Below are 14,343 nucleotides of genomic sequence, written 5' to 3'. Positions count from 1 at the left end.
CTGCCTGGATAAGGGTGTTCTAGTGAACTCCACCCCTGATGGTGAAGGCAGTTAGAGTCTGGCAGGGGTTAGCATGGCTCACCTCAGCCCCTTCTCTTCTGGCACTACCAGGCCTCTGTGGCTTCGGCCATGACATGTAAAACAGCTGGAAGGGTGATATTGGGCCTTAGTGAGCCAGGTACCTGATGTTCGTGTACCCACAACCCACAGTGTGTGTGTGTGTGTGTGGGGGGGGGATCCTTGTTTGGCACTCAGCCGGTGTCCTGATGCCCTAGGAAGGCCTCCCGTGTTTCCTTTCCACGAACTGGGGGTGATCAAAACTCCCTGTAGACAGAGCCTGGGAGGGGGAAAGATGAGAAACTCCCTTCTCTGCGCTCCCTCCTCTCCAAACTCCTCCTCTCCAGATTCTTGAGCCTCAGAGCCTCCCACCTAGATCACCTATCCTGCCTGGGGGCCTGCCAGACACTCTCATCAGTGAGTCAGGACTCCACAATCCAGCTCCTCTCCCAGACCTGAGACGAAGATTCCTGACACCAGCAGTTGGCGTGGCTTCGTCTCAAGCGTCATCGCTCCTTTTTGTCATCCGTGTCTCCATTCCTGGGCTCCGAGCCAGGCCATCATCCAGCACTAGGGCCTCTCCCTCTACTACAAATGACCATGGTGGGGTTTACAGAAGGGTCGCCCTCTGTGTACTACAGACTCACGTGAAACAGGCCCTTTTCTGGCTGGCTTCTGTTGCACACGTAGGCACTAATGTCCGCTCCCTGGCCTGGGGTTGCCAGACAGAAAGGGCATGCTGACTCAAAGCTAGCCCAAGCAGCTAGGTTCCGCCAGAAACGAGGTATGCCACACCCTGCTCCAAGTACTGACCTGTAGAATGGTACTCTCCGCTTCTGGACCTTCCCCCCTCCTTTCTCTCTTCCTCTCTCATGGGGTGGGAAGCCCTCCTTCTGTTCTTTGCAACTAGTATGGAAGTATTGTCCACCTGGCAGAGGAAGGCTTGGACATGTAAGGCCCAGCAAAAGACTTTGTACTAAAGGGCTGCCCTGAGCCTCTCTCTACCCTCAACTTCCAGGGGCAGCTGTGTGGGCCTCGTCCTGGCTGGGCATCTCACTTACCCTACTCAGAACCTTCGCAAAACCTCCCGAGACCCTGGTGACTCACAGGGTGCAGTGGCAGACTTTCTCTGGAGCATAGAGCTTCTGAGACCTGTTCTGTCTGGGCAGAGTTCCAGGCTTCGTCCCACCCCTGAACCCTGGCTGTCCCAGTGTAAAGAGTCTGTGCAAAGGTGGGTGTGAGGGAGGGGCTTCTGAGGTGACTGTGCAGGGTGTGCAGGGGAAAGAGGACCAGGATTGGAGCCGGCACTGTCAGGAGTCTGTGAGCCCCCACACCACGCCTCACTTGGAAGGTGGGGCATGCACAATTGTGCACTTTATCAGCACAAGAATGCTAAATTTCAGGATGGTCAGGCTCCAGGGCTGGCCTTGCTCAGCTCCATTTTTCCCCGTGAAACTCAAACCAAGACTAGCCTGGGTGGGTGAGGCCAATGAGATTTATTCAGTCCCCTCCCAAGTTCATAACCCAAGTCCCTGAGCATCAGGGTGACAGGGTTCTTCAAATCTGGGCTCTGCAGTTCCCTGATGTGAGGATCTGAGCAAGTCTCTTTGCCTCTCTACAGCTGGGGGCGACCATGGGTTCCGGGATAAACAGAAGCAACAGAAGTCGAGCCAGTGGCACCAATGCTTGCCTGCCAAAGCACCTGAGCTAGAATTCTCTATATGAGCCACGGTCATTCTCTACATGGCCCTCTCTAACGTGTGCTGCTGGTCACAGAAGCTCTTGGACTAAGAGCGCTCTCCTGCTGTCTGTGAAAGCAGGAGCTTCACCTGGGTTCCATGCAGAAGGTCCCCAACCAGGTCCAACTGCATCAATAAGAAACGGGAAGGTCACCTGTCCAAGGAGGTAGTGATGGCTTCAGACCATACTGGGCTGACATCAGTCATGGATGCAGGGATCTAGACGCCAGTGTGGGCCACAAGGTTGCTATCCTCCCAGTAACCACAGGACAGTACAGGGTTCTTGGGGCTTCTTTTTTTCTGAGACAGGGTTTCTCTGTATAACCCTGACTGTCCTCTGCAGCCCATGCTGACCTCAAACTCACAGAAATCCACCTGCCTCTGCTTCTATGTGCTGGGATAAAAGGGGTGCTCCCCCATGCTCGGCCATTGAGGGTTTCTTTTCTGTGGTTGTATTTATTAGCATTCACAGGAAATGGAACTGAGCAGAGTTTAATGTGGACACTCACTGCTCACATCCCCCCACGCCAGTCACAAGGAGGTGGAACGCTTCCTAGGTATCGGGGAGAGTGTCCTGTAGCTATCTCCTCTAAACTGAAAAATTCCCTATTGGAAGGAGAGGGAGGGCCTGAGGACTCAAGAAGCTAAGGAAACTTGCAAGGCTCAGGAAGTTACAATCTGCAAGGCCTCTTTGAGGCTTCCCTAATCAGGAAACAGACCTGTGGATGGAGACGAGGCTCCGGTGGAGCTGCCTGCATGTTCTTCAGGGGTTTTTAAGGGTGACTCTTTACACATCCTCATCCAAGCTAGGGTGGGCTTTACAGTGACCCCATCACCTTTGACTCACCATCTGTGTGTTACCCCAGTAAGCTCACCACTTTCCCACACTAGTCCTGAGTGGAGGCATTTCTTTCTCTTTTTCCTTTTCCTTTTTTTTTTGGTAAGATTTCTTTTAATGTGCATCAGTGTTTTTCCTGCACGTATGTCTGTGTGAGGGTGTCACATCTTGGAGTTATGAACAGTTGTGAGCTGCCATGTGGGTGCTGGGAAGTGAACCAGGGTCCAGTGCTTTCAACGGCTGAGCCACCTCTCCAGTTCCTGGAATCATTTCTTTAGCCTGCCATTGGTGCCCTATCTGAGGTGACTAGAAGGTTGATAGGGTCTCCCCCAGAAAAATGCCACATGGCAGGGAGACACAGTCCACCTGAGCTGAAGAGAAGAATGTCCAATCTGAAGAAGGCACTGGAACCCCTGTCTGAAAACTGTTCTACTTGGCTTTGCCAATAAATATTTCCTAAAGAGATTCCTGCCATCAATCATGCATGCGGGGGTGAAAGGTGCCCCAGCCTGTCCATAGCAGGGCTCTCTACAAGGGAAAGGGGACGGAAGTCCAGCAAGTTTCCAAACCAGAGAGAAGGCTTGGAGACATGACAGAAGGTGCTGGAGAGACAGCTTGCTGGCTGAAAGGTTGAGAGCATGTGGTCCTCCTTCGGAGGACCTGGGTTCAGTTCCCAGAACCCACCTCAGGTAGCTCACAATGGCCTATGACTGTAGGATAATCCAAAGTCCTCTTCTGGCCTCTGCAGGCATCTGCATAAACACAGCTCATGCAGACATTCACACGTGATACATAAATAAAAATAACTGGTTTAAGTAGAGCCAACAGGATTGAGGGAGGGAGCTGTAAGGGAAACTGAGGACTCAAGGATGAACGCAGGGCTTTGGGCAGGAATCTGGAAGACAGAGCTGCCTTAGCATTTGGTTTGGATACCTTGGAGGCTTTCAGACTTCCAAGATAGGATGCCCAGTACAAGGCAGTTCAGCGGGGAGCTGTGGGGCTCATGATGAAAATCAAGATATGAGACAGCTCAGCCATTATTTGTGCAAACACGAGGACACAAGTTAAGACCCCAGGACCCGTGTAAAAAGACCACATGTGGTAGCACATGATTGTAATCCAGTGCTGAGGAGGCAGAGATGGGGCTCACTGCAAAGCAGCCTAGTCTGCTTGGAGAGTTCAGGCCAATGAGAGACCCTGTCTCAAGAAACACTGTGATCTCAGGCCAATGAGAGACCCTGTCTCGAGAAACGCTGTCTTCTCAGGATGGCGGTGCACACCTTAAACCCAGCACTCAAGAGGCAGGGGCAGGGCAACCCATGAGATCGAGGCCAATATGGTCTACATGATGAGTTCCAGGTCTGCCAGGGCTGCAGAGTAAGACACACTGATGTGCGATGCCCTTCTGTGAATATGTTTTATTACCATTGGTTAATAAAGAAGCTGATTTGACCAATAGCCAGGCAGAATAGAGTCAGGTAAGAAATCCAAGCAAAGATAAAGGGAAAAACAAGGTGGAGTCTGGGAGATGCCAGAAGCTGCCAGAGAAGCAAGATGTGAGGTAACAAGCCACGAGCTTCGTGGTAAAATATAAAATAATAGAAATGGATTAATTTAACTTGTAAGAGTTAGTTAATAATAATCCTGAGCTAATAGGCCTAACAGTTTGCAATTAGTACTAAGTCTCAGAGTGGTTATTTGGGAGCTGGTGGGTGGGAGAGAAACCTCTAGCTACAACACGATCTCCAACAAGCACACACATAAACAACAAGAAAACATGATAAATGACTCCTAAGGAACAAAAGCTGAACCTGACCTCTGGCCTCGACATACACGCATACACCTGCACACACACAAACACAGTAAGCAAAAAAATACCCAGAAGCATTCACATAGTGCTGGTGGGTGTCTACTGTGACGAGCCATGTGCTAGAATGGACACGCTTTGGCGGAGGAATTCTGGCACGTTATCACACATAACTATCAGACAGTGGACAAAGTATGTACAAACATGGGCAAGGTTCCTCAGGATGACAGTGTTTACAGTGAAGCCAAAACCAAAACCAAACAAACAAACAAAACAGGCCCTGCAACTTGCTATAGAGTAAATGAAGAAAGGGCATTAACACATAGCATAGTATTTTGTTTTTTAAATAACAAAAAGTTACTTTACAGATAGATATCAGTGTTTGTATAAGCAGGAAAAAATAGCTATAGCAATGTGGTAATATCCTAATCATGTAGGGAAAAGGGACTGACGATACTTTCACTAAATTATTAATTTATCCTCGGTCCTGAGGATCGAACCTAGGGTGTGGTGAATGTCGGGCAAGCCCTCTCCTACTGAACTGCATCCCCGGCATCATCACGGTTATTTTGAGACAGCATCTTGCTAGGTTGCCCGGGCTGACCTTGAGCTCTCCCTGAAGCCAAAGCAGACACTGAATTTGCAATCCTCCTGCTTCAGTTTCCTAAGTAGCTGGGATGTCAGGCCTACGCCACCAGGCCCAGCATTTTCTTTTCTTTGTACAGTTTGAGGTTTTGTTTTTGTGAATCATGATAATAGAGAATATTTGAGATATGAAAGTTAAAAAAAATAATAAAAGAAGGCGTGAGAAACCAGACAAACAAGCTGCAGGCTACAGAAGAGACCATTGAGATGGACAGATGAGCTCACCGGGAATTCCGTTTGTGCCCTTGGGGTGGTGACGGGACTCTTTCAGAAACTGAACAGTTACTGACTACTCTGCACGGCAGGGTCAGGAGTGGGTGCAGTTCAGCCAGGCACTGAAACCCTAGAATAGAGGCAGGAGGCTGAAGAGGGGTGAAGAGGGGAACAGAAAGCCAGGGGAGCCAGAGTGGCAGACAGGGAGCCGGTGGCAGAGCCATGTTAGGACTGCAATGGCCTTTGCCAACAGAGGGACTGGACATGGTGAGAGACGCTGTCTCGGACAGGTCAGCTGAGCAGACTGCAGTAAGATGAGGCGTGCACAGCAAAGAGGTGGGGAGTATTTCTGTGACAGGCTGAGACTCCCTGTGACCTTCCCTGAGGAAATCTGGGTGGAGAGTGGAGAAACAAAATAACCTGTAAATCACGGGAGGACACCGGGAGCCTCCACAGGGCCGCCGTTCTGGAGAAATCCTTCCCTTTACAGCAGGGCTGCACACTCGGGCCATGCATACCCTGCTCCCATTCCGCAACTCTCCCATGCAAAGCACTAACCTGCACCTTGGGGAACCTGAAACTTGGACAGATGGCCTATTTGCCCATGTTCCTCCCACGTGCAAGCTGCGTTTACCACACATACCAGTCAGCACTAGAGCAGGGAGCTCAAGGGACCTTCCGTGGTCCTGGAAACGGGCTTGGGATATCTGGGCAAATACTTCCAGGGTTCCAGGTGCCTGGAGGGCAGGCATGGGCATTTCGTCCGCCTGGATGAGCTCTTTACCTGTAGGAAACAGTGTAGAAGGAAGAGACCAGAGCCTGGGCCTTTCAAACACACCTCTTGACACACACACTCTGCTTGACCTACTGTCTGGATTGAAAGGTCCCTTAAAGAACAGATGGGGAGTCACCCAAGGGTGGCGGAAATGTCTCAGCTCTGTGGGCGAACATCCTGGGACTCAACTCAGGAAGTGGGTTTGGGGTTGTAAAGCAAGCGCATTCGTACCTGAATAGAAAGTGATTGTTTCGGCACCTGTGTTAGGCAAGGGTATCTGGAGGTACAGCACCACCAGCATAGGGTCCATACATACATGCAGGCAAAACACCCATACACATAAAATACATGATAATCTTTTTTAAAAAAAATTTTGAGAGAAGGTCTCACTACGCAGTCTTGCCTGGCATGGAACTTGCTATGTAGATCAGGTTGGCTTCAAGCGCAGAGCTCTGCCCACCTCTGCCCCGAGCGCTGGGATTAAGGGTGTGGGCCATCACACCCAGCTAGATGTCAGGCCATGTAATGGCTGGGGTTCTCCAGAGGAATAGCATCAGCAGAATGAGCACAAATTACAAAGGAGGTTACCAGACTGGCTCACACACAGTGGCCGTCGGTGCCTGGTAGCTGCTTGGTCCTTTGGGCTGATGCCTCAGCAGCCCTAGCCTGGCAGTGAAGAACTGGAGGATTCTAGGAAAGCCACAAAGCAGGTCTCTATAGTAACTTCCAAGATGGCCTGATTCTAAACACAAGCAAAAACAATCAATTGTTTTTTAAGAACCAATATGTGTGAAGAACTTCTGAGCAAATAAAAGAACGGATGGAAGCACTTAGTAAGGAAGAAGGTTTTGCAGTCAGACCGGACAAATCCTTTTGTCCTTTAAACTTCATAATAAGCTCACCTTAAGAAGGGCCATGCTGGCTGGGACTGAAGAGGTGGCCCAGCTTTTAAGAGCGCATATAGTGCTCTGGCAGAGGACCAGAGTTTAGTTTCCAGAACCCATTCAGGGGTCTGATAATTGCCTATCACCTCCTGGAGATCTAACGCTCTCTTCTGGCCTCCACGGGCAACTGAACTCGGGGGGAGGGGGGGGGAGGGAGAGAGAGAGACAGAGACAGAGACAGAGAGACAGAGAGAATCTTTACCAAGAAAAAAAGCGTGCTAGCTGGCACAGTGGCACACACGCGTCTCGGGAAGCTGAGGAGAAGGCGGGAGGATGGTGCCTTTAAGGCCAGCCTAGAATACCTAGAACACGTTAGAAAGGCAAGCCTTTGCGATGACAACACGAATGACGTTTTACTAGAAAAACTAGACGGAAGGGGCGGAGCCGGAAGCAGAAGTGGGACGCGAGTCTGCAGCGTCTCTGTTGCCATGGAGCCAGGGAGCTCAGAAGAGCCGCAATCTGCAGTTTCTCAGGTCGATGTGTCCCCAGAGACAGTGTGTACATCCACTCCGCACAGAGCCGACTCTAGCATCCCCAGCTGGCCCACCAGGAGGTCCTCCTTGCCGTCCTCGCTCGCCTTCACCGATGGTTTCCAGTACAGCTTCCCCACACGGTCACTCCACGCTGGGTTCCAAGCGCTCCCGCCGCTCCCGGAGCCTCAGATGCTGCGTCTGCGCCCCGCCTCTCTGCGCACGCAGGACATTTCACATCTGCTTGCCCGGGTCTTCCGAAACTTGTACACCGCCCAGGTGATAGGAGAGGACGTGAGTGACAGCTTGATCAAGGCCCGAGGCAGTGAGGATGCACGCCACGAGGAGTTCGTGGACCAGCTGCAGCAGGTATATAGCGGGTGCTGACTCTCCCTGGATGCTCTCAGGATGCAGCCGTGCCGCCCAAGTGAAGGATACTATCCAGACTTCACACGTACACATGTAAATCACATCTCCAGCGCCTTTCTCTGCACACACGCACGTCATATGTTGCAAATATAAACGAAACGACTGTAGCAGACAGCTCGGCAGCTTTTTCCATGGCAGTGATGAAAACCCAGTCACCCTCCTCCCTTGGGGTGGCTCTATCACTAACCACAATCGTGGCTGAGGTGTTCTTGCCTACATTTTGGATCTGTGGATCAGCGGTGTGGTTTCCTCCTCTGTGCCCGGCTGACCTGGGTCCTGCTTGTTGAGCCTGCCTTTTCCGGCTCACTGCTGAGGCTTCCCTTCTTAACTCTCCCCTACCTAAGTCTCTCGGTCCTTTTTTTTTTCTGCTCCTTTCTGTCTCCTTCTCTTGCCTTTTACATGACATGCTCCCAACTTCATTCATTCCTTGCCAAACACATTTATTAACTACCTACTGTGTGCCTTGCTCAGTTCTAGGCAGTGAGGATTCAGTAGCCCCAAGTCCAACACCAGTGGCTTACAGCTCGGAGGTAGAGTGCTTGCCTGGCTAAGGCGAGGCCCTCAACCCCCAGCAATGCAAACAAACAAACAAACAAACAAAACTTTAAAAATAAAATATAGAAGCTGGTAAGATGGCTCGGCAGCTAAAAGTGCTTGCTGCTAAGCTGTGACACCCTACCCTGAATGTTACACACACACACACACACACCCCGCACACTGGCAAGATATTGACGGACTATCTTGGGCATGTGATCATGGCAGAGTGAGGTCAGGAGTGAAATAGCCAACTCGTTCCATCTCATTCCATCCTTCCTGTGTTGTTTTGTTTGTTTGTTTCTACCCAGTCTTCTGTGGTTGTCCCTGAGCTTTGGAGAGAGAGAGAGGACTAGAGAGTTCCCGATGTTGGCTCGCGGTTCAGCAGTCCTGATTCCCCATCCTTTGATCAGTTATGGAGCTCCGCAGTTACTACAGAGATGAGCCCTGATCTGGTTGTTGAAAGCATTGGGCTATCTTGATCTGAGGGCTCCACACAGTCTCGCTGGCTGTTGGTCTCTATAGAAACCGTGTGGTGATGAAGCATCTGCTTAAAACACACGCCTCGCTTGAATCCTGCCCCCACTGCATAGACTTGTATGACTTCGGGCGGTTTTTGTTTGTTTGTTTTTTACTTCCACATGCCTCAGTGGTTTCCCTCTGTCGGAGGAGGGGAGGGTAATGCTGGGATTGGTGGAACACACCTTTAATCCCAGCTCTTGGGAGGCAAAAGCAGGTGGACCTCTGTGAATTTAAGGCCAACCTGGTCTACATAGTGAATTCCAGATTCCAGTCCATATCCAGGGCTGCATTATAAGACCAAAACAGAAGCAAACAGAAAAACATAACAACAAAACAAAAGTTAATAATGACAAAATCTACCCTGGATTCTTTTGAGGATTAGGCGAGTCAGTTCAGACTGATTAACTGGTGGCTTTGGGTGGGATCTTAGCTCATACACCCGAGAATTCGCATCTGGGCTTTCTGGAACAGCCAAGTAATGGGACACCCGACTTAAGCTCAGTACTTCAGGTTCAAGACTGCCCTGGCTACTGCTTTCCCAAGAAGATAGCCACCACCTCCTATTCTCTGTTGTATACCCATTCTTCCACCTTCAAAGAATGGCTCGAGCTGGGAAGGTGGATCAGGGCATCTGCTGCCAAGCCGACAAGCCAAGTTTTCTTCCCCAGGATCCACACTGCAGAAGGGGAGAACTGGCTTCCATGAAGTGCCCTCTGGCATCCACACACAAGCTCACAGAAGCTTCTGTGTGCTCACCAATAGAAAGCAAATGGGAAACAAGTCAGAATGACCAAATAAACACCTTTGAGCTCTAGAAAAGCAGTGAGGATTGCTCTCCCTATATGCTACTGTCTTAGTATTCCCCACTCCTGTGAATACTTTCCTTCCACTCGCAAGAATATGGGTAAGAAGCCTGGAGGGTTAGCTTGCCAATCTAACTAGTCTTGAAGTTGAAGCAAATGTTGGGGTAACCAAATTGGACTCTCTCGATGCAGATGCTGTGGCAGAATTTGGGGTGTACTAGAGTTAGATTAAGTTGCAGAACGTAGACTGAGATAGAGGCCCAGTAACTTGGAAAAGTCAGTAGGTCGGGTCTGGAGAGAAGGTTCAGTGGGTGAGAACTTGTGGCACAGTTCAGATCCCAGCACCCACATAAAACACTGGGCATGGCTGAGTGCCTGCCTGTAACCCCAACACTGTCTAGGGTGAAGGTGGGGGGGGATCACTGGGAATGTCCATCAAGTTTGCATCCAAGTTCAGTGGGAGACCCTGTCTCCATAGAGTACAGTGAAGGGCAATTAACAGAACACCTAATATCTCCCTCTGGCCTCAGCATATGTGTGCACGCACACATATAAACACACAGCATTTAAAATGTTTCTTTTACTTTTATGTACATGTACGTATGTGTGTCTATGTGTGTGTGAACATGCGGAGTTGGGGCAGAAGAGGGTGACAGATTCCCTTGAGCTGGAGTGACAGGCAGTTCTGAGCTCACTGGTGTGGGCGCTGGGAACTGAACTCAGGTCCTCTGGAAGGTCAGCTGCTAACAGCAGAGCCATCTCTGCAGCTTCCACCATCCCCTATTGCCCCCCACACCCTGTCAAAGAATGCAACAACTTTCCCTGGGTACCATACCACATGACCATGTTTCTCTTAGGGTCAGAATAGCCACAGTTTTATGTACACTAGATGTGGATGCTACAAGAAAGATGCCGTCTCAGGTGAGTCCTTTCCAACGGCTTAAGCAGACGTAAGAGGCTGGCGGCTGGCGGCTGTCTACCGGCTGTGCGTGATGGGGCAGAGAGCAGGGCCTTTCCTGAATCGAGACTTGGGTGGCCTCACGTTGGTGTACCAAAATGGGTCTGCATTTCACCATATGGGCAGCGGCTCTCTATTGTGAAACCCAGGAGGCAGTGCCAAGCTTGACTCTGACTGACCACACTAGGAAACTGTCCTTTTCTTGTGTTGACCTCGGGTTTGACATCCGGTAGGCTGGACCAGAGGGTCTCACTAGTTCTGGAGCTCTCCTGTGCTCAGCTGAAAGCCCTGGTGTGGAAGGGCATAGGGTAGCACCACGATATGGGCTCTCATAAGATCTCTGTGCATTCGAATGCCCACTCGCCAGGTTCGAGCCATCTATAAACAGCGTCTGGATGAAGTTACCATGTTGGAGAAACATATCATCCAGGCCCGTGCACGGGATCTTGCAGAAACAGAGCATGCCACCAAACAGACCCAACTACATGTCCTGGAGACCCCTGTCAAGCTGCCCCCAGGTAGGTGCCCCTACTTCCCCAGCTGTCGGTGCTGAACTGCCTGCTCGTCTCCGAACATCGGGAGAGCGAGTTGCAGATGTGATAGCTGATCAGTACAGAACACTCCAGTGTGTTTGGTCTCTCCAAAAGCGCAGGGCTCCACCTGGGTGGCATTTAACTCTCCAAGTCAGGGACTTGACATTGGCATGACTCTTGAAGCAGGGGTCCCACTTAGATCCCACCAGTCCGCTCACCATGGCTTCCTCTCTTCTGACCTTTCATGCCAGGTTCTCCCGGTAGGCTGGGCTGGCTGGCCAGTGACCCCAGGAATTTGCCTGTCTCTGCCTCCCAAGCACCAGGATAACAATTGTACATCACCACAGAAGCCTAGTTATGATCAGACATCGCCCGCTCTGATTTCTCCTTCCCCTGCTAGTAATGTGTTTTCTTTTATTTCAAAAGTGGGAAAGAAAAGAAAAAACCTAGGCCGTCTTTCCAGACATCATCTGGTCCCTGCATCTCAGGGCAGGGTAGCCAACCCCAGGATGTCTTTCCCCCATTTAGTTAACTGGTGATGGAGACATCCTGGAAGGAGAGCCTCAAGTAGCTCGCTGGGTGGTGGTGGCACACACCTTTAATCCCAGCATTTGGGAGGCAGGGGGCAAGTGGATAGATCTCTGAGAGTCAAGGCCAGTCTGGTCTACAGAGTGAGTTCCAGGACAGTCAGGTCTACACAGAGAAACCCTGTCTTGAAAACAAAAACAGAACCCAACAACAACAACAACAACAAAAACCAAGCAAGCAAACAAACAAAAAAGCTGTGTGGTGGTGGCGGTGCACACCTTTAATCCCAGCACTCACGAGGCAGAGGCAGGTGGGTCTCTGTGAGTTAGAGGCCAGCCTGGTATACAGAGTGAGTTCCAGGACAGCCAGGGCTATACAGAGAAACCCTGTCTGGAAACCAAAACAAACAAACCAACAAGAAGCAATAGCTTACAGATGATTTGTTGGCTATCGGTTTGTTTTGTTTACTTGTTGATTGATTTTTAATTATTTACACATGAGTGTCTGTGTGGGTATAAACACGTGAGTGCAGACACCTTCAGGGCCAGAAGAGAGTGTCCTGATCCCCAGCAGCTGGAGTGTCAGGCAGTGTGTGGGCCACCAGATGCAACCCTCTGCAGGAGCGGCAAGCCCCCTCAGCCACGCCCTGTCTCCAGCCTTGGCTGTTGGTTTTGGATCTGCCTTCAGATGACTTATTGAGAAACTTCTGCTTCCCCTGGCCTCCTCTTCCTTAGCCTGTAATACCCTGTACGCCATCCTTTCTGTCTGCTTCTGCTTCAGGCTCTGGTGGTTAACTTTAGGCCAAATCTTGAGATCCTTGTCAGCACCCATGAGGGTAGAAGCAGGTATTCCTTCTTCACTGGGTGCTGGGGACAGGGCCCTGAGCTTTATGCATGCTAGGCCATTACTCCACCCACTGAGCTACGTCCCCAGCCCCTAAAGGAACGTGTAATAAGCACAGGAAGGCTCCACCCACACCTAGCATTACAGACTTGTTTAAATATAGACTAGTGCCAAGGGTGAACTCTCCCTGAAGATGTGGACTTGGTGTGACGGCGCTAGGCCAATGTAAGCTCATCGTGCGCAGAAGTGTGCTGTCCTGTGGATGCCAGCACTGGGGAAAGCTGTGCACGCACGGGGCAGAGGGACGTGGGAACCGTCAGGCCTTCTCTAGCTACTCTACCGTACAAATCTGGCAGGATGGCTCAGCGGGTAAAGGCACTTGCTGCCAAGCCTCACAACTAGAGTTCAATCCTCGGAACCTGTGTGATAGAAGCAGAACAGCGGGTGCCTGCCGCTTGTCCTCCGACCTCCGCACAGGCGCCGTGGCACCTACCTGCGCTCCTCCAACACACAACAAACAAACCAATGTAGCCAAATTACAGTGCAGGTTCTTTTTAACAAAAACCCTTCTCTCATTCCCAGAGAGATATGGCATCTCCCTCACACCGCTTGCCATCCATTTCTAGTTAATGTTTCTAGACACTAGTGCTATAATTTATATATGAGTAAATTACACATGTGTGTGCTTCCTCTATTTCTTGACTCAACCACAAACACCGACGCCCACTCCGTGAGATGACTTTCTCTGGTGTGTCACCAGGTTCAGTGGCAGTCAGCTGACACCGTGTTTATTGCTTGCTCTAGACTGGGCTCAGCTGTTCTCCATGTGGCTTTTCTGCTGGTGTCTGAGATGAAGGCGCAAGGACGCTCTTCTCTGTTGATGGCCAGAGCTCACCGTGCAAGCACATCTCGAGCTCTTACCGCCACCAGAGCCACAGGTGGAGAGGCAGGAAGCATAGGGAACACCTAGCCATTCAGAACTCTTGCTCAGGGTGAGCACTTCCACATTCTTCAAGCTGCACTGTACACCCCACTTCGAACAGTGCAATAAGTTGTGGCCACAACAATAATTCCCCACTGCCACATGTGTCTTGGAACATGTCCAAGAACGAAAGGCTACCTGTGACAGTATTGGGTGCACGTGCAATAAGGCTAATTGTCCTCGGAGCGAAATTTCCCATGGACCATCTTGCTCCTATGCATAGTTAGGCATACATATGCTAAAAATCAGACACATCGCGGGAAAGGACATGCACAGTGAAGAAAAGCTTCCATAATCCAAGTCTATCAATGAAAACAGACCCACTCACAGGACACCTGCTAGCCACCAACACGTCCTCCTGGACTTCATAAAAAGAAGCCCAAAACAATACCAAGCCGCTTGGGCACTCTAGCTCAAGTAGCCCTGTGTGTGCGTCCTGTACTGTCTCTTTAAATAAAACTTGCTGCTTTGCTACTTATGTGTGCTTTTCCAGTTCTTTTCCAACAACCCGGAAACACCTGGTGAAGGCTGGGACCATCAGCAACACTGTCTCTAGTGACATTGCAAAGAGCAGGCATACACAGAAGGATGAAGGACTGACGTTGACGATACTTTGTCTTACGTCATCAGGGACTCCATGTGGAGTAGTTTACCTCAATAACCCCCTGCACAGCTTTGCCCAGTTGTTGACCTGGACTGAGTGGCTGAGAAACCTTCGATTGT

General features: G+C 50.5%; 1 protein-coding gene across 1 annotated transcript in view; it reads left to right on the top strand.

The window, feature by feature from the left end:
* The first annotated feature begins 7,435 nt into the window (after positions 1–7,435).
* Dlec1 (DLEC1 cilia and flagella associated protein) overlaps positions 7,436–14,343 on the top strand; it is a 41,504-nt gene continuing 34,596 nt past the window's right edge. Inside the window, exons 1-2 of the mRNA XM_075964190.1 lie at positions 7,436–7,857; positions 11,102–11,252. Of these exons, the coding sequence (XP_075820305.1) occupies positions 7,447–7,857; positions 11,102–11,252 (562 nt within the window). The 5' untranslated portion in view covers positions 7,436–7,446. The remainder of the gene's footprint in view (positions 7,858–11,101; positions 11,253–14,343) is intronic.

The sequence above is a fragment of the Microtus pennsylvanicus genome, chromosome 3, assembly GCF_037038515.1.
Source record: "Microtus pennsylvanicus isolate mMicPen1 chromosome 3, mMicPen1.hap1, whole genome shotgun sequence".
Classification (NCBI taxonomy): domain Eukaryota; kingdom Metazoa; phylum Chordata; class Mammalia; order Rodentia; family Cricetidae; genus Microtus; species Microtus pennsylvanicus.
The sequence above is the reverse complement of the archived record's forward strand: the minus strand, read 5'-3'. Positions and strand labels throughout refer to the sequence as shown.